At 34.6% G+C, this 20,582-nt stretch overlaps 1 protein-coding gene across 1 annotated transcript in view; it reads right to left on the bottom strand.

Moving 5' to 3' along the window:
* SNX4 (sorting nexin 4) overlaps positions 1-20,582 on the bottom strand; it is a 51,264-nt gene that overhangs the window by 6,476 nt on the left and 24,206 nt on the right. Inside the window, exons 7-11 of the mRNA XM_031683622.2 lie at positions 19,062-19,134; positions 12,487-12,548; positions 4,766-4,831; positions 3,173-3,262; positions 755-854 (exon numbers count right to left, since the gene is read on the bottom strand). Coding sequence (XP_031539482.1) covers positions 755-854; positions 3,173-3,262; positions 4,766-4,831; positions 12,487-12,548; positions 19,062-19,134 — 391 coding nt within the window. The remainder of the gene's footprint in view (positions 1-754; positions 855-3,172; positions 3,263-4,765; positions 4,832-12,486; positions 12,549-19,061; positions 19,135-20,582) is intronic.

Genomic DNA, 20,582 nt, shown 5'->3' with positions numbered 1-20,582 from the left:
CACATGTATCTATAACTTTTCACACACTTCGCAGGTGGGTAGCCCAACAGCACTTCTAAAAGTACAGTACTTGTTGATTATGAAATGACTTATAAATGGTGGCAACTGTCACTGCTTCATTATTTCCGTATTATGTGTGCTCACCATGACAGCTACTTTACTCCAATGGAATAGCTGGACAGTAGAAAGCTGATTATAAAAATGACCTAAGTCTAATACAATAAATATGAAATTTTCTTCACAAGTACTCACTATAAGCATTCAATTGAGAGTAAAGTACACAGGCTGCCTCTCTTGCCTTCTGAGACTGCCTCTGTCTATGGATATGTATCTCTGTGAATAAAAATTCAACCCCCTCCACCACCAAAAAAAAAGTAAAGTACAGAAGAAGCTCCTTGTTAGAAGAGAGGCACTGATTTTAACAGGGAAAAGCTTTTCAAAGTTAACTAAGATTTCTACAATATACCTGGTAAAATTAAACCTGACCAAAGATCATTATTTCAATCCTAAAGAATAGCGTTTTCTCACTAGGACTTAATCAGAAAATGAAATGACTCTTCAGAGTAATATTAGCAAAATTTCTTATAATACTATGTATGTTTTAATGGTTTAACATTTTTTTTCAAGATCACAACCAAAAGAATTATGAAGCCGCCCACAAATCATTCTCCTGTAAAAGCTACAGCATCCTGCAGCCCACTCCATTTAAGGTCTGCTATAATAACACCAGAGACCTAAGTGGAAGCACACTCACCCCAGTTGCCAGTTCCTCACACTGCTGTTTCTTGGATGCTAGGTCCTGAGCAGCCATCTCCAAGTCATACTGCATAAGTTCATGTTTCCGGCACACAGCCCTGAAAAAAAGTGCTGCCATTTAATTTTTGTGGTTTCTCTATTAACATGTTAATTTTGGTGGGGGGAGGAAGGGGAGGCATTCACAATGTCTTTCTATGGTCAGAACTTGTATACTCAGGATTTTCAAGTTTAACATGTAGTAGCCCAACATTAAAAATTTAATCTGGCAGAACCTAAGCATAAAAACTTTATATATACTTAAAACAATAAAGGTTGTTTGTGAGGACAGAGTATAGCTCAGTAGTAGAGTGTGTGCTTAGCATGCACAAGGTCCTGGGTTCAATCCCCTACACCTTCATTAAAAAAATTTTTTTAAAGGTTGTTTTCTAGACACTTGCAACATTTTTTTCAATAAAAATACCATTATCACATACATTGAAAAAAATCTTTTCTATAATATAGGAACTAATGCTATAATCTCAAATAACTGAGTATTGTTTTAAAAGATATTACCTCAAAGCTTTCTTCTTTTTTATTTAGAAATGTCTATTAGTTTTTAGCATCATAAAAGTAACTCATGCTCACTGGAAAAAAAAAAGACTCTAATACAGGAATGCACAAAATAAAAGTTTCAAGAACCCTCTTTTTTCTCCCAGTCCCAACTGTCTAGATATAATTCATGTTAATAGATGGTGTATATCCTTCCAGACTTTAGCTAGGCACTCACAAATATACATATCCACACCTCTCCCCCACTGATTCTACACCTTTTCTTTCTTAACTGTATACCACAGACATGTTTCTGTATCTGTACACATTAATCTTTTCTACAAGTTTTAAGAGCAACAGAGAATTCCACTGTGTTCAGCAACTTTCTTTACTTGGTAACTTGAAAATACCTTGGTGTAACTTCTTACTACTCAAAGCTCCAGAAGGAAAAAGGCTAACAATGTGATGTTTTCATATCAGCTACTGAACAGCTAAAGGAATACTGCTCCTCTGTTTTACTAAAAGAATTCTTAAAATAATTTAAAAAGTGACAGGAAAACGATTCATTTTTCCAATCTGGACTAATCTCCCAGAGAATTCTGTTTGGTTTTGCAGGAGATACCATAAAAACAGAAGACACCATATGGTGGTTCTATTTTTAGGTTTTTGAGAAACCTCCATATATACTGTTTTCCATAGTGGCTGCACCAATTTACATTCCCACCAACAGTGTACAAGGGTTCCCCTTTCCCCACATCCTTGTCAACATTTGTTATTTGTGTTCTTTTTGATTATGGCCATTCTGACAGGTGTGAGATGATGTCTCATTGAGATTCTGATTTGCATTTCCCTGATATTAGTGATACTGAGCAACTTTTCATGTTCCTGTTGGCCATCTGCATTTCCTCTTTTGGAAAAATGTCTGTTCAGTTCTTCTACCCTTATTTTACATAGGCTGGCTGCTTGTTTGCTTTTTAATTGAAGTACAGTTGATTAAAAATATTGTATTAGTTTCTGGTGTACAGCATGGATGGACTTGGAGGGCATTATGCTAAATGAAGTAAGTCAGACAGAGAAAGACAAGTACTGTAAGGTATCACTTACATGTGGAATCTAAGAAAACACAATAAACTAGTGACTATAACAGAAAAGAAACAGACTCACAGATGTAGAGAAGGAACCAGTGGTCACCAGTGGGGAGAGGGAAGTGGGAGGGACAAGATGGAGGTGGAGGATTAATAGAAACTATCAGGTATAAAAGAAGCTACAAGGATGTACTGCACAGCATGGGGAATACAGCCAACATTTTAGAATACTTACAAATGGATTATAACCTTTAAAAATTTGTGAATCACTATATTGTATACCTGTAACATAATATTGTACATCAACTATATTTCAATTTAAAAAATATATTGTGATATAAATATATAAATAAATTTAAAATGGAAAAAACTTAAAACGCACACACATACACACAAAAACAGAAGACAAAGTCCTGATATTAAGTTTTACAACCTCACTAAGGAGATAAAATATGGAGGTATGGGAAAAATTACAGAATTTAAATAATATACAACCTAGTGACAGAGCATACTACCCACACTCAATCTGTACTTTGCTTCCAATCTTCAAGATGGAAAAAGTAAAAGAACAATCTACAGACAGACCCGATTAACAGGTTTTATCAATGTGCTTCAAACACAGGGTTCTTCTTAAATTTCTATCTCTAGCACTTTTCAATACACAGGGACACAATGAGACCTCATTTAACATTTGGAGGAATGAACTCATTTAAAAATCACCTTACTATCTTTATTTTAGAGCAGCATATGAAGGGAGTGGTGACCAGCCACAGGGCTGCGTCTGAGACATTTATTATACTTACCGCAGTGCTTCTGCATAAAAAAGATACTCCTTTAACTGATCTGCATAATGTTCTTCATCTTCCAAAATATCATCAATAGAAGATGCATACCTGTTTAAAAAGAAACATTGCATAGAGTAACTTTTAGCAGGACACAAGTATCAATGTTCTAAAGAAGGGCTATTCAAAGCTGGTCCGCAGATCACTTGCTACTCATCAGTGACAAAAGTACATGAAGTAAAAATAAGCATTTAGAAACATTTTACAGCAGTCTTTTTTTTTTGAAGTATAGTTGATTTATGATATTGTGTTAGGTTCTGTATACAGGTATACAGTAAAGTAAGTGATTCAGTTATACATACATGTGACTTTTTCAGATTATTTTCCATTATAGGTTATTACAAGATACTGACTATAACTCCCTGTGCTAAATAGTAAACCTTTGCTGCTTATCTACTTTATGTATAGTAATTTGTATCTGTTAATCCCATACTCCTAATTTTTACTCCCCCATAGCAATTTTTAATTATCATGACAGTTTTATTGAATTTTACCAAAATATTTTGATCAGCAAGGGCTTGGAAAATAAAAAAATGAAACAAACAAAAAATGGTCCTTCTTAAGGTATCTTAAGAAGCACTCTAATATCTTTTGTTCAAAGATATTACAAAAAGGGCTACAAAATTCGTAGAAAGAATAATGAAATAAACTTTAAATCAGCTTATCAATTTCTATAAAAAAGTCACTGGAGTGACTAGGACTGCAATTCATATTGACACTAAGTCTTCCAATCCATGCACATGGTTTATTTCACCATTTATTTAGGTCTTTACTTTCTCTCAGCCATGCTTATATATAGTTTTCAGTGTAGAGTAATTTAATTTCATTAAATTAATCTGTAAGTATTCTGTTTTGATGTTATTATAAACAGCATTGTTTTTAAGTTTTTATTTTCCAATTGTTGCTAGTATATAAAACAATTAATTTTTTATACATTGATTTATTATGTATCATGCACCCTTATTAAATTTAGTTATTAGTTCTATAACATTTTTGGTTAATTCTTTATGGATTTCTATGTAAAAGATCCTGTTAACTGCAAATAAAAACAGTTTTACTTCTTTCCTTCTAAGACGTATGCCTCTTATTTGATTTTCTGGCATCGCTGTACTGACCAGGACCTCTAGTACCATGTTTAATAGAAGTGGTGGGAGCAAAAAACCTCGCCTTGTTCCTGATTTTATGAGAAAGCATCAATATTTCACTGTTAAGTATGATATTAGCTATAAGTTTTAGACTGAGGAAATTCTTTATATTCCTAGTTTGATGAGAATTTTACTGTGACTGGATGTTGAAATGCTTTTTCTACATGTATTGAAATGAACATACTGGTTTTCTTCTTTATTCTGCTAATATGTGGACTGGACTGATTGATTTTTCAATGTTAAACTAAACTTGCATCCCCTGAGATAAACTTCTTTAAGTCTAATCTGTATACACAGAGCACAATATAAATGCCAGCAAACTGTATAAAAAGAGAAGAACAGAAGAATCACTAACATTGCACCACTAAATGTCACCTCAGGTTTTGCCTTCAACTCCCTAGGTACTTACACATCCATATGATGACCAGCACTCTGCAATCCATCACCCATTTCTTTTTCTATGGCACTCCACTCACTAAGAAGAAAAAGACAAAACCAAAAACATCATGAAATAGATATGGAATATTATTAAATGTAATCTTTTACAAGGTTTTATTTCTAGCTAGCTTTTCAACAACGTACAGATCTATGTTTGCATTTATTTTCTCTGACTCAAAAGTTTGTATCTGCTGCTGCTAAGAGCAAGGTAAGGACCACACAAAACAGCTGCTGCTTACAGACAACCTTCTCAGCTAGGGTGTGTATTTAAACCAACTGTGGAGCTTTTAGAAACTACGGATGCTGACCCTGCTCTTGATCTACTTAATCACAATCTCTGGGATAGAGCTGAGGAATGTATATTTCCCACCACCACATGGATGATTCTGATAAACACATTGATTATGTGACACTATTTTAACAGAAAAAGACATCTGTACAGAAACATGAAGTGCATCATAAAATTCAATAATTTGCACAAAAGTTGCATAAGAAAGTCTACTAGAACCACAGATCATTTTACTGTTATTTTTGTAAAATGCTTGAAATAAAAATTCCTTTTTATGGAAGATGTATATGTGTATTCTAATAAAAATGGGGAAAATAAACCAATAATCCTAAATACTAACAGATGACAAATTTGATGTTTCCTTTTTATTTACTCATTTTAATGTAGCTGAAAACATGTAGTATATGCAAACAAGACTAAAAACTACTTCAAGAAAGGTAGGACTTACACTTAATTATCTATATATTCCCATCAAGTAGTTTAATGCCTGATAAATTCTTGGCATTTATAGGCTATAGGAAAATCAAAGAATGAACCAATAACTAATAAACGGGAAAAAGGAAATGTACTGGGTTCTACGCAACAGCCACTACTAGGCACAAGACCTTTCCCCTCAAGATATATATATAGGTAGCCCTCTACTACTCAAGTTGTGGTCTGTGAACAGTACCACCTGGAACTTGTTAGAAATACAGATCTACTGACTCAGAATATTAATTGTAACAGTTCTCCAGATGACCTGAATGCCCATTACAATTTAAGAAGCACTAGCTAAAGGAAAGGTTCTAACTGGGGTCCAGGGATATGTCTAGGACTGGAAATAGAAAATGGTAACCAGTTTAGTGGGGAAGAGCAGGAATCCATTAACAAGTAAATATTAAAGTGTAGAAGGATTTAGCATCAACTTTATAAGAGGCATAATTGCTTTCATAAAGTACTTAATGGATGGTGTAATTGTCACAGATGAACCAGATCAAAGAGGGTAATGGATCTTTTGTAGCATCTCATGAAGACTTTGGACCTTTTCCCTATGGAGGGAAAAATCACAAACAAAAAATTCTGCATATAATTTCAGAGACTTCATGGATTAAAGATCTAAATGTAAGACAGGAAACATAAAACTCTTTGAAGAAAAGATAAGCAGAACACTCTCTGACATAAATTATAGCAATTTTTTTTGGATCTGTCTCCTAAGGCAAAGGAGACATAGCAAAAATAAACAAATTGGACCTAATTCAACTTAAAAGCTTTTGCACAGCAAAGGAAACCATCAACAAAATGAAAAGACAACCTACTCAAATGATATGACTGATAATATCCAAAATATATAGACAGCTCATACAACTCAACATCAAAAAAAAAAACACAACATGATTAAAAAATGGACAGAAGACCTGGAGAGATGCTTTTCCAAAAAAGATATATACAATGCTCAACATCACTAATGATCAGAGAAATGCAAATCAAAACCACAATGAGCTATTGTCTCACACCTGTCAGATGGCTTATTATCAAAAGAACACAAATAACAAATGTTGGTGAGGATGTAGAGAAAAAGGAACATGTGTACAGTGTTGGTGGGAAGGTAAATTGGTATAGCCACTGTGGAAAACAGTATGGAGGTCCATCAAAAAAACCCCAAAACAGAACTACCATATGATCCAGCAATTCCACTCCTGGGTATGTATCTGAAGAAAATGAAAACATTAATTCGAAAAGATACAAGCACCGAAATGTTCATAGCATTATTTACAATAGCCAAGATATGGAAGCAACCTAAGTGTCCATTAACAGACAAATGGATAAAGAAGTGTGGTATATATACACAATGGAGTATTACTCAGCTATAAAAAAAAGAACGAAAATTTTGCTATCTGCAACAACACGGATGGACCTACAGGGTATTATGTTTAGTGAAATAAGTTAGACAAATACTGTATGTTATCACATATATGTGGAATCTAAAAAATAAAGCCAACTAGTGAATGTAACAAAAAGAAACAGATTCACAGACATAGAGAACAAGCAGCTACCTGTACGGAGAAGGAAGGGGGAAGGGTAAGATGGGGTAGGAAATTAGGAGATACAAACTACTATGTATAAAATAAACAAGCTACAAGGATATATTGTATAGCACAGGGATATAGCAAATATTTTATAATAGCTATAAATAATTTCAGAGACTTCAGAGAATCTGAAGTCTGTCCTTACCCCATAGATTAAGGAATCTGAACTATAAAAAATTACCAAGGTCACTCCTGCTGTAGTATTTTACAATTCTATTAAGAAGGAAAGAAAAAAACTCCAAGAATGTCCAAGTGTTGAGATTTTGGAAAGGAATGAAAAACATTACAAGAAAAATAAGAGGTTTAGAGCTAAATTTAGTCACTTAATCTGGTGTTCATCAGGGATAGAAAGTCTCCAGCTGCAACCAGGTCCGTACTAGTAAGTTTTATTTGTTTATCCTTCTGTGTAAGATGATATTTAAACAAAGTTCAATGCTAAAAAAAGGTTTGGAAATTACTCTTTCCATTTTACCCCACAACTGAATAGATATTTTAAAAAAAAGACAAAAACACAAATTTCCCCTGTATAGCACAGGGAACTATATTCAATATCTTATAATAAACTTTAATGAAAAAGAATATGTGTATATGTATGCATGACTGGGACATGCTGTATACCAGAAACTGACACATTGTAACTGAGTATATACTTCAATAAAAAAAATTTTTTTTAATTTAAAAAAATAATAAAAGTTTAAAATGGAAAACAAACAGAAACCTCAATTAAGTAGAGCTGGAAGACCAACTGTTGGAAGGGGTAGCTCTCATGCCCGGTGTCCACAGTGGACCCCAAAAGGAAGAAGAAAAACTTCTTTTCTGGCAAGGACTCAGCCAATGAAAAGCCATGGACTCTTTGTTTACTATAGCCCTCCCAAGTCCTTTTCCTCTCTATAAAAAGCATTCTCCTCCTTTGCCCTGCAGGAACTTGCATGTGGCTTGCTGTGGTTATAGCCCCAAAATTGCAATTCTCTGCTGATTCTGAATAAACCCATCTTTGCTGGAGAAACATCTGGTAGTCTATTTGTTTCAGATCAACAGTGTTTGGTCCAATTCTTGACAGGTAGATCTTAAAGTTCCCGAAACTAGTGAAAATACAGACAAGTCCTGTAAGAACCTATGTGGGATGACCCTTTGGCCTATCCTAAATCGGATCAGGTGCTGTAATACAGAAGGAAGTTGCAAAAAGTTTAGGAACTCAAGAGAACAAAATGAACTCCTGTATTTAAAAAAAAAAAAAGTAACAGCAATGTGTAACATGAACATATTATAACAGGGAATCTTCCCTGTTTCTTCTCTGTGCATCTTAATTCCTGCTCATTTCTTACCTATATCAAAGTTTATGTCTTGTCATCTGTCCTTCCCCCTTTGACAGTCCTCTCCAACTCATAGCTCAATCTTTTTTCTTAGTCCATTCTTTCACTCCAATCTCTAATTTAGCAATAAGGCATAATTTTACAAAATTGCTTGATATATATTGAAAACATTTAAATTAAGAAACAAAGCAGATGAAATTAGCTTTGTATTTCTTCTCTCAAATTTCAAATCAAAAAATGAAACAAACTTCTTTCCAATTATGTGATTCTCAACTTCTGAATATTTTCATGACTCTTATGGTCTGTGTAATGACACAATGAAAAAATTAAAAAGAAAAGATAAAAAACACACACACTACCAACTGGCACTGCTCAGCAATCCTTCCCCATATTCCCAAGTGATACCTTCATCAGCACTTCTCAAACTGGGATATTTCATCTTGGATATCTGAAGCCATATCTGCATGGCACAATTTTTCTGAAGAATAAACTTTACTTTTACATTTGAACATCTGAGAGGGAAAAAAGTTAGACATATATATACTTAAACAACCATGGATGTTCTAAAGAATAAAATGCGAATTTTGCACGAACTGACAGAACTCAAGTCTTCAAAGAGACTCTGCACTTGCCACAGCTGCTTCCAGCCAATCCCCCATGGAGCCGAGCTGGTAAGGGTGGGTAAAGGAGGGTATGCAGTAGGCCACAGTTAAGAATCCTTCTTTCCATTAGTTTATGAGACAGACTGCACTGTATCATTCCCCTCAAGCTTTCTAACCACAGAATCACCCCGATCTGTTCTCAGCAGAGACAGCTGCTTTACAAAGACAGAGGCCAGCTAATGTGGCCTCCTACAAGTACTGCTCCTCTGCTTTAAGACAGCCCTGTACCTTCCTCTCTACCTTCTCCTCATCCACCCTCTTACTCTTGCTTCTCCTTGCAAAAAACCACCTCCACCACAATAACCAGGCCCTACACCCCTTCAAGAATAACCTCAGAGACTTTCTTAAAAACCTAATCAGTAACTTGCTGTCTTTCCTCTGATTCCTAGGACCACTGCAATATAACATCATACTACTAAAACCAAATTGCTCTCCATATTAACACAAAGTTACTTACCCATTTCCCCTTTTTTCGATTAAACTCAATTCCTCTACAGTAAAACTCCAACTTCTCGAAGTGCTCCCTTTACTTGGTTGACACTGCACCTCCTGGTTCCTCATCAGTTTCAGTGTCTCCCTCACTGGTTGCTTTTCTTTGCCTGAGCCCTGAACACAGGTATTCCCCAAGGTTTGGCCCTCAAGTCTCTCAAAGACTTACTCTAACCCTCTAACATCATCACCTAACCCTACATTAAATTAAACATCACTCTACTAGGATAGTCTTTCATATACAACTCATATTCTCACTAGCCTCTTAAACTGCAGATCCAAATTTCAACTGCTTAATGGAAATCTTAAAACAAATGCAATCTATCCAAAACAGAACTTTATCATTCCTCAAACCTGCTATTTCTCCTATATTCTCTATCACAATCCTCCTAATCATTCAGCTGCCTGCAAATTAAACTTTGGTATCTTTAGCACCTACCATGGTAGCAGGAGATTAGCAAATGTGTGCTGCATGACTGAAAGAATCCATTGGCAAATCTTATCATTTATGCCTCCTTAATAGTTTCTACGGGCAGTTGTTCTGGTTCAAACTCTTGATCACCTGCTTAAATTACTGCAACTACCTATGGTCTCCCTGGCTCACTTTTTATGAAATACTTTAGATGTAAAATGGTTTTCTATTAATTTACTGAGTTAGCACAAAGGTAATCCTATACAGAATTTATCATGAGACATTAATGCAAATAATTTTAAAATTTGACTCAGCCACATGACCTTTTATTCACTTGCCTCTTTAATTAATATACGTCCATTTACTGTTTACAATAAATGTACAACCTTTGGGAGGATCTGATTTATGTTAATTATCAAATGAGCATATTTCCAAGCTTAATGAGAATTCCAATTTGGGTAATATTCTTAAAATCAGGGCTGACTTGTACATAAATCTAAAAGCAACTGCAGAGAAGTCACATACCATGCAACAGACTTCAGAAAGTTAAATACGATTTGCCTTTCTTCCCTTTATTCCTTTGTTTAGCCATAAAATTCCTGTCTTAGTTATGAGGTCTACATGTTTATATCATATGCTTCTCTTCATAAAAAAAAATCATATAATGCTGATATTGTCCCAACTTGCATTTAATTTTAATGTATGATCAAAGACATATGGATAACCTGTTACTTTAATAAATTAAATAAATTTGTATCCACGTCTCACACCTGACAAATTTCAAATTAATTAAAAATCTATAAAACAATAAAAATGTATAACAAATGAAAAATATTTTTTTATAATCCATAGAGGGAAAGGCCTTATTAAGATATACACAAAAATCAGAGGCTACTACTTTATAAAGGAAAAAACCGAATCATTTATGTTAAGTGAATTTAATAAATTGAGTATTTCTATATATCAAAAGCCACCATAAGAAAAGTCAAAAGACATATCATCAAGGGGGGAAAAACTGCAATTCATTTCACAAAGGCCTAATTTTCATAAAAGATAAAGAACTCTTGCAAATCAAGTAAGAAATCAGACCACCAGCCCAACAGAAAAAAGGGCAAAAGGTATCTTATGAAACCGGAGAAAAATAGCTGTTAATCATAAGGTAAAAGGTTTAACTTTACTGATAATTAGAGAAATGCAAGTTAAAACTACATTGAGAAAGTTATTTTTCACCATCAGTCTGGTAAAGACAAAAGTTTGCTAACATACTATTTGGGAAAGGGGGTGAGGAAACATATTAATACTTTGCTGGTGGGAGCTGAACATCCTCCACACAGGGCAATTGGGCACTATCTACCAAAACTACAAATTCATTGCCCTTAGGCCCAGTAATAACATCTGTAGACTTTTACCTGCATATATACTCATACATGTGTGAAATGACATGAACAAGAACATTTATTGCAGCATTGAAAACAATAGCAGAAGACTGGAAGTAAATATCAAGAAGAAACTGGTTACATAAATTATGATGCCCCTGCTCAATCAATAAAGCCCAATATAGTTATTTACTGATAACAGTGTATCTTTGAGAGCAGATTTTAAGTTAAAAAAGCAAAATAAAACAACTGAACATAGCAATGTACACAACATGCTCCCTTTCCATGTTAAAAAAAGAGAAAAACACATTTGTTGGTATGTTAATATATTTACAGTGCTACATTTTACTAGAAGGACACACAAAAAACTAAGAAACTAACGTTAGCTAAGAGGAGACTCAGGTGGCTGACAGGCAGGAGTGAAGCGATTTTTCACTACATAAGCTTTTTTTCCTGTTGAATTTTGTGCTATATGAATATACAACCTATTCAAATATGTTGAGTGAATTATTTTTAATTAATTCACTTAAAAGAACTTATAGTGGAACATTAGCAAGGACATTTTTCTTACAAGATTTGGATAACTTCTAAAATACCACAAAATAATTAACATACACACAAATTCACAGAAGAGAAGTTTCAAAAACAATCAAAATATGCAAGTTATATACACAAGTAAATATTCTAATTTACACTAATATTACCCCCAGACTGAAAAATCCATCTTGAAAAAGCCTTCAGAAATTATAAAGCAATATAAAGAAAGAAAAGAACAAGAAAACCACTAGTTCTATATGACAGTGATTTTCCAAGGAATCTTCTTGGGCATTCTGCCAAGAAAGTAAAAGACATCACTCACTGCTTCAGAGTATTTTAACTTTTATCTGCTCAAAATATTGAACCTCCTCACTATTTTTTTTTTAAAGAAAGGCTTTTAAAATGAAAAGTTTGAAAGCTACTACTATAGGACATCATTTAAAAAATAATCTTTTAATCTCCAGACTCATATATTTTAAAATGGTTTTTAGACAAACAGCTAATTAGAGCTAGTTGTTGTTTATTATAAAAGTTTGTAGAATGCTTACCTAAAAACTCGCCCATAATTCCCATGTACTTTATATACACCATACAGTCGATCTGCTACTCTCTGGAATAAACATTTAATAGAAACTATTAGGTCAAAGCAATATACAGATTATTTAAAAAAAAAGATTTTATCCTCATTAAAAAAAATATATATATATGTTTAGTACAATATACTTGGAAAATATGGAAAAGAAAAAGCTAAATCTCTCAAAGTCTCATTATGGGGAAAAAAACCTAGAGCTGTCATCATATTTATGTAATCACTTTCATATTTCTTTATATATATGTGTGTGTGTGTATATATATATATATTTCTTTATATATATATATATACACACACACACACATATATATATAGGTTTTTTTATATTAAAACATTTTAAATTGAAGTATAGTTGACTTATAATGTTGTATTCGTTTCTGGGAGACAGCACAGTGATTCAGTTAACATATGTATATATACATATTCTTTTTCATTACATGTTACTACAAGCCACTGAATACAGTTCCCTGTGCTATACAGCAGGACCTTGTTGTTTATCTATTCTGTACGTAATAGTCTGTATTTGCCAATCCCAAACTCCCAATTTATCCCTCTCTCCGCCCCTGTAAGTTTTAATTAACATTCAAAAATTTCTTACACCAAGAGTGGTAGTATTTTTATCCAGCAGGTTAATATTACTTTTAATAGATTCTTTTCAATAGATAAATAAAATTCCATCTAGTGGTGTATAAAATACATAAGCATTCCTTGTCAGCTATTTAGTTATCCCTAATTTTTTCAGTATTATAAATAATGTTGAAATAAGCATCTCTGAGAGGCTTTTTCCAAATTTCAGACTGTTTCCTTAAGATGACATCCTCCAGATGGAATTTACCAGGGGAAAGAATATAAACATTTTCAATTCTACTGATAATTTTATACATAAATGCTGCACATGTGCAATATACTTAAAATTAGGTATTTTAATAACAGCAGAATTACAGTTTAGCTCATTGAGATAAAATATGTACTGCCTAGCCATTCACATAAATTTTACAGAAATCAAAAACAAATATGTGGTGATCTGCTTTACTTCCGCCCAAAGTGTTACGGACATGAACTGGAAGACCAAAAGCCAATCCCACATAAAACTCTGGGAAAAAAAAATCCCAAAAAACCTAGTATACAATTTCTAAACGTAAACCCTGAAGATAAACTACCCCTCTAATTTCTTACTCCAACATGAGTAATTTGAGGAATTAGACATTAACCATACAATAAATCTTAATTCTTTCAATACTTCAGCTTAAACTGAGCAAACCACACTGCAAAAACTCAGAGCAGGTGTAAGAGGCTCATAAAATGTTCTCCATCTTCCCCTGACACGCTATGAGGAACATATACCTGGTAGACTAGGAGGCAGCACACTACATACAGGTCCGCAGCTTGTTTCTGGAAAGTCTTAGTGGACACAGTTATGTTAGTGCTGTCTGTGGCTGCTTTCATAGCTGAGCTGAATAGATCCAACAGGGACCACATGGGCTAAAAAGCTGAAAATATTTACTATATGGCCTTCAAAAAAAGTTTGTCAACCCCTGTACCAGACTCCACTTTCAGGACAAAGTTCATCATTTTTTTATGCTTGAAACTTTCCAGGGTTGTCCCCAGACCTCTAAGCTAATTTCTCTAGGATGTTATTTCCCAATTATTTTTTGAGAATCCTATAAAGTGCCAAAGGTTGTTTGGTTATTTAAAGTGGTTCCACTGTCAAGTAACTTGAAGCACCTTAGGTAAAAGATGCATATCCAAAATCTCAAAGAAAATGCATATCCAAAATTCAAAGAAAAAGTTTTTTAATACCAGGTATTTAGAAGTTTTTTTTTTTCTTTAAAGTGTATCACTTCTGGAAGCTGATACAAAAGGAGCTTCTACGATAATAATTAGAGCCCTGGAAAAGATTTTGGTCCATAGAGCATGACATAAAGAGGCAAGAGTCTTCATACTCCACAAAGGTGAGCAACCACACATGGAACTACTTTATGGTTAATGAGGTGACCAAGAGCCAGGCAGCAGTTGTTACCGGACCAGCAATGCTTCTGGTATCAACTACGCTTGGAAACAAATCGTTCTAGCCAACCAAAATGTAAGATGACTGGTATCTAAGTCATCAGAAAATGAAAAAAAAATAAAGCAAAGAAAAACTATAAACTATAGACCAACAATTACCATTTCTAAGGAAAAGACAAAAATGGCAGAGAAATGAAACATGAGATTATTAAAACCTGAAACCAGATTAACTCAATGGTTGCTGGTAATCAGAATCGTGGTACCAGGGAAAAGGGGCTGCACCCAATGATTTAGTCTAGATTGCTACTCAATTTCATTTCTGTTGACAAGCCTTCCTTTTTGAAAACTGATCACATGACAATCGACAGGGGAGGACCAACACCTAGAAAACGCTATGACAACAGAAGAAATTGGACAGACTTACCCCATCATCCTCCCCAGCTCTGAATCATCTGGTAAGAATGCCTTCTCTAACCTCACTAAAGTAGTATGGGATTAAAGTTAAAAAGGACACAAACTTTTATGACACTCTATTAGATGATCTTATTTTGAAAATCTAGACACATAGCTTCTCTTTTCAATTACCTTTCAACACGGCAATGATTACATGAGACTTAAGACCCTTGATAATACTGCCAAAATCTTTCCCAAAGGAGCTGTAGGTAATACTTTACACTGCCACCGCCACCAACTATTTCACAAACACTAGATATTACCATCTTTATAAATGGTTACAAATTAAATGTTAAATAGTATCTTAATAATTATAATTTACATTTTTAGAGTGTTAGTAAAGTTAAACATTCCTCCTTCCCTTTTAAATGTGATTTCCCCTAGAGAGCAGCAAATATGGTTGTAGGAAATAAGGAATCTAACGTCAGACAAATGTGAATTCTAATTCCAGCTCCTTCTTACTTTAGGGTTTGACTTCAGAAAATTCATTAAACTACTCTTAGTCTTAGATCTTTCTCTTGGAAATGTAGAAATGATCCTCATTATATGACTCTGTGAGGATTAAACAAGATGACACTTGTAAGGTTCCTGGCAATCAACAAGGTGGCTCAATGAAAATCAGTTCTCTTCTCCCTCAGTCTACTTGAATTCATGTCTTTTGTCAATATATCATTTGTGGGTGGTTAAGAGCATGGGTTCTGGAGTCAGACAAAGGTTTAAATTCTGACTCTACATATCTATTTATAATGTGATATTAGGCAAGTTACTTAACTTCGTTGCCTTTGCTTCCTAATCTATAAAATGGGGACAATAGCAGTACTTACCTTCAAAGGGCTACTGTGGGAATTAGGTAAGAACAATACAATTTGCTTGGCTGATATACAATGGTAGATAAGTATTAGATATTAGTATTATTTTCCTTTTTAGTTTACAAAACACAAATTATCTCATCTGAGTCTTTTAACTCCACAAATAATGCACTCATTTACATTTATGCAGTACCTAATATGTGTCAGACAGATAATCCCATTTTCCAGCAAAGAAAACAAACTCCGAAAGGTTACCTAAAGGACCTAGCAAATGGCAGAGATAAGTTCTAAAAACTCAGCTCCTCTAAGTCTAAGGCCACCTGCCTACTATGGCTGTCCAGTTATGATGTCTTAAATATTTAACTCTTAACCTGTTAGTAATGTATTTTTTGCCTTTTCTACTTTTAAAAGAATTCTCCTTGACAGGAAAGACAGCCAAATAATTCTGTTTTCTCTCTGTCTGCTAACAATTCATCATCCATCTGAAACACTAAGCCTTCTTCTCTCGATACTCGAATGTTACAAACAGGTCCTCCCAGTGGTGCTTTCTGCCTTGTTTGCAGGCTTCTGTCAGTGTCAGGCTCTAACCTTCCATTTTCACTTTTCTGTTACTGTCCGTGACTAAACAGCCTTTCTCCCAATTTCAGAACTATCAAGATGTTAGATATTCATCGTATCTTCCGTTGGCATTTATCTCCTTTATACAGTCAGAATTTCAATTCTGACTCACAGATCAAGTGCTGCCTTTCCCTTTGAAGAGCTCAAGCTCTCATTCATGTCAATTCAGCTTCTGAAGCCTGTTTTCATAAAGTTTAGGAAAAATATCCATACCTAGAATTCTCTTACTTGTCTATCACAGGTTCTTCGATGACAAGGTCATTTTCTTTAAAGATTCTTGTCACATATACATTACTAACCAATTCTCCCTGATTGGTTATAATTGAATTCAAGAAGTAATTTATTTTATTGCTTTTTTAGATCTTTTTAAACTGTCAGCATATACATTCATTTATTCAACCATTTAATGAATATATAGCGGTGCCTAGTCTGAGTCAGGCATTACTATAGGGATTTAGCAGTCAGAAAACAAAGCTCTTGCTCTTGGGAGCCCACATATACTAGGAGAGGAGATAATTAACAAATGAGAAGAGAATACGATGTCAGAGTTATTATAAAGACAACAGCAATGACAGACAATGACAGGGAAATGACAGGAAATCATAGAAAACTACATCTTATTTTATAGGAGATGCTCAGGAAAGATTTCTCTCAGGAGGCATCTGAGTCAATAACTGAAAGACAAAAAGAGAACAGGCCAAGAGAGGATCTTGAGGGTAGGGTATGGAGGAAGAATGGTACAGGCATGGGAAAGAGCAAATAAAAGTCCTCGGGCAGAAACAAGTGTGGCATGGTTAAGAATAGTCAGAGTAACAACAGGGCTAAAGTGGAGTGTACAAAGAATAAAAAGGAACAGAAAAGCAGTTATGTGGGAGAGTCTTAAAAATTTTCTTTAACCTCATGGTTAAATTCTGTAGTAATCTTCAAACATTACTAAATATTAATCACATTCAAAAATATACTTTCAGCAGAAAACTAGATGTAATCACTATCCTGTCTTGACTTGTGATACTTTTTTTTCTTGCTTTATGAAAGCAATCACCCATACCTTCTTGCAGGCTAAATTATCTGCAGCACAGCTTCACAATAATGAAATCATTTCCCCCCTCCTTTAGATTTCACTTAAATTTATTCCCTATGCTTCATGGATCTTCTGAGTATTTAACTGTTATACTCTATTCATCACCCATCTCTGATATTTCTAATAAATCTAATTCTGGCTGACTTTTCTGCTTTGTCCCTTAGTTTCTTCTGGGTGTGAAAAACTGAGAACCCCTCAATATCTGGGGTTAGTCATGTGACTGCTTCGTAGTGGACCTCTGCCTACCTGAGACTGGAGAATGGTCAAGCTTCCTGCTAAATGACACTTTCCACAGTATTCCCCTTTCCCCTGGTTGAAGGCCTTTAAGGAGGACACAGCTTTCATAATCAGCCACACATCTAATTAAGTAGATTCTCCAAGTTTTCTGGCACAGAAGACAAAGCAGTATGAAGTGTTCTTCCAGTCTCCTGGAGTGTCTCTGCCTCTACTTCCACTTACCACAAGAACAGTTGCCTAATCTGTTTGAGTAATTTCAAAGTAACTAAAGGCCTAGAAGTTTTATCTCATCAATCCACAGTCCTTCTTAAAACCCAGTTCTTGATTCCAGCCTAGTAACTTGCACCGGTACCTTTTCTTTTCCTAGAAGTATCCTACAACTTATTTAAGGAGTCCAATAGTACTCTGAATGGTTACATAGGAGATTGGGCCAGCATGCAGCTATTTGGAGGGATTTATTTTCCTTACTGTATTTTTTTTAATAATTATAATGAAACTCTTCAAACATACAAAAACTAGAGAATAGTAGAATATACTCCCATTTCCCAATACTTACCTTCAACAATTATTATATGGCTAATCTAGTTTTATCTAAAACTGCCCCACTCTCCACCCCTTACCAGTAGACCCTTTCATTCAAACAAATTCCAAATAATGTATTTCATTTCAAGATGATTCCAGTCAGTGTAAGACATGATCCTAGACCTGGTAACCCACCATTTCTCAAAGCCTTTAAGGCAAGTCCTAAGGTTTCTTCTAGGTTATGCCAAAGGACCAGAGTGGATGACACAATATTTCTCAGGTACATTAATTTACCCAAATATATTTTTCTCTATGTCTGTTACAGCCAAACTGTATGGCTAAGTACAATCATTATTCCTAGATTTCTAGTTCCTTTTGTCATGGCAGACCATTACCCTAAATAAGTTTATTTAGTATAATTTAGGAGCACGGACACAGAATGGCTTAACATAACATAAGCTACTCACTGACCTTTAAAAAAGAAATCTTGAAAGAACAGGATATTGCTATACATAGATCTAAAATCTCACACTTAGTTAATCATACTCCAACACTGAAATGGTAGGCCCTCTGATGTCAAAATAGCCATATACAGAGAAAACAATAGCTAAAATTCTTCAGTTATTTATGCCAGGAAACATTTCACATTAAAAAAAATGCAATTTAGATGACGAGCACACCAAATTTGAATATAAAAATCAGTTATTTATCATGAATACCTTCCATTACTTAAAAACATAATTAAATAACAAGCACTTCCTTGACAAATGTTTATTTGTCAAGAAGCTCTTGGGGACCACTTACAGCTCTGACTCGGAGAAGATGTGAGATGACAGACTGCAGCTCATCACTGTAGTGTTTTAGTTCAGTAAATCTCCTGAAACAGGAAACAAAGCATCATTTTTCTCAAGAAGACAAGCTAAAAGCTGAAAGACAAAGCAGCATTTTATGAGAATAATGAAACTAATTCTGCTTGAGCATATGCTGGCCTTGAACATTTATAACGAATACAAATTCAAAAAAATTCTAAAGTAAAAGCAGCATACTTTCTTTAGGTATTTATAAAGCCAAGATGTCATATTTCATAATTTACATCATGAAACTGAGATAGACATAAAATTCACTGGTATGAAAACTTACTTGAAAACAATAAACAAAAAATTTATGGTGTAACCATCAACTCATGGTCTTTAACCTCAATCTTCATGCTGTTCAGTAATCTTTGTTTCTTCACCTAGTAACTGCCATTCTCCTTAAAGACTAAAACTTCTGATACCACCACTCTTCCAGCAATGGAAGCTGACCTCACCTGCCTCAAAATTTGTTCCCTTGACAGCAGGTTTATTTTCTTATGATTTTCCTTTTACTCTCGGGTCATACCTAAAGCCTCCTTTCCAGGATTCACTTCCTTCACCCATCTCTTATACCATCAACTTTAGTGTGCAAAGAACTCCTGAAGTGTTTGCTGAAAGGCCTGAGGGCCTCTCAGTAAAAGAGGGGTGTGAGGAACCACAACGGTATGCAGAGGCCCTATGGGACTCAGGAAATCTGAATTTCTAACAAACTTGCCCACAGGATTTAGATGTTGGTAATCAGATTACATTTTGGAAAACACCCTTAAAGTGTTGGCTTCTTTAGGGTTCAGTCCTAGGTCCTCACACCCATCTTACAATCAATCTTTCAAACTACACACTCTGTGTGACTTGCCATTCACAAAGCTTCACAATTATGATCTACATGCTGCTGAATTCCAAATATCTATCTCCAGCCCAAATCTCTCTTCTAAACACCAGATCTAGTAAGCCAGCTGATAAGCAGATATTTGTACTTGCTTACATATCCAAAGCTCCACTTATCTTCCCTACCCTGTCAAACCCCTCTCCTCTGTATTCTCTAGGATTTTAAAGAATAAAACTTGGGTGCCATCTGTATTTCCTTCCCCTCTTTCAATCCATACATTCTACTCATCACTCAGTATACTTCCTAAGTATGAGCCAAAAATTGCCACATAAAAGTGGAAGACTCAAAGCTCTCCTCCTCACTGCTTTTAATAGTCTAGTTTGAAGAAAGATAAACATGTAGGAAAGAGGTATCATTCTGGTATCCCTCTGAAACAATCTTTCTGGTTTTCTAGATTTTAAGAAAGGACAGAATGCAAGTATTTTAATGATACAAACTATTTCAATAATGGCATGAATAATAATTAACCTATTCCAGCTAGACCTAGAACAGAGATTCTGTATATTAAGAATCTGCTGTAACAATGGCTGATGTAGACCTAACTCTCTTATCTAGAACTTAAGGCAACCAAATGCTATTACTAAT

This window comes from Vicugna pacos, chromosome 1 (assembly GCF_048564905.1).
Source record: "Vicugna pacos chromosome 1, VicPac4, whole genome shotgun sequence".
Lineage (NCBI taxonomy): Eukaryota > Metazoa > Chordata > Mammalia > Artiodactyla > Camelidae > Vicugna > Vicugna pacos.
The sequence above is the reverse complement of the archived record's forward strand: the minus strand, read 5'-3'. Positions and strand labels throughout refer to the sequence as shown.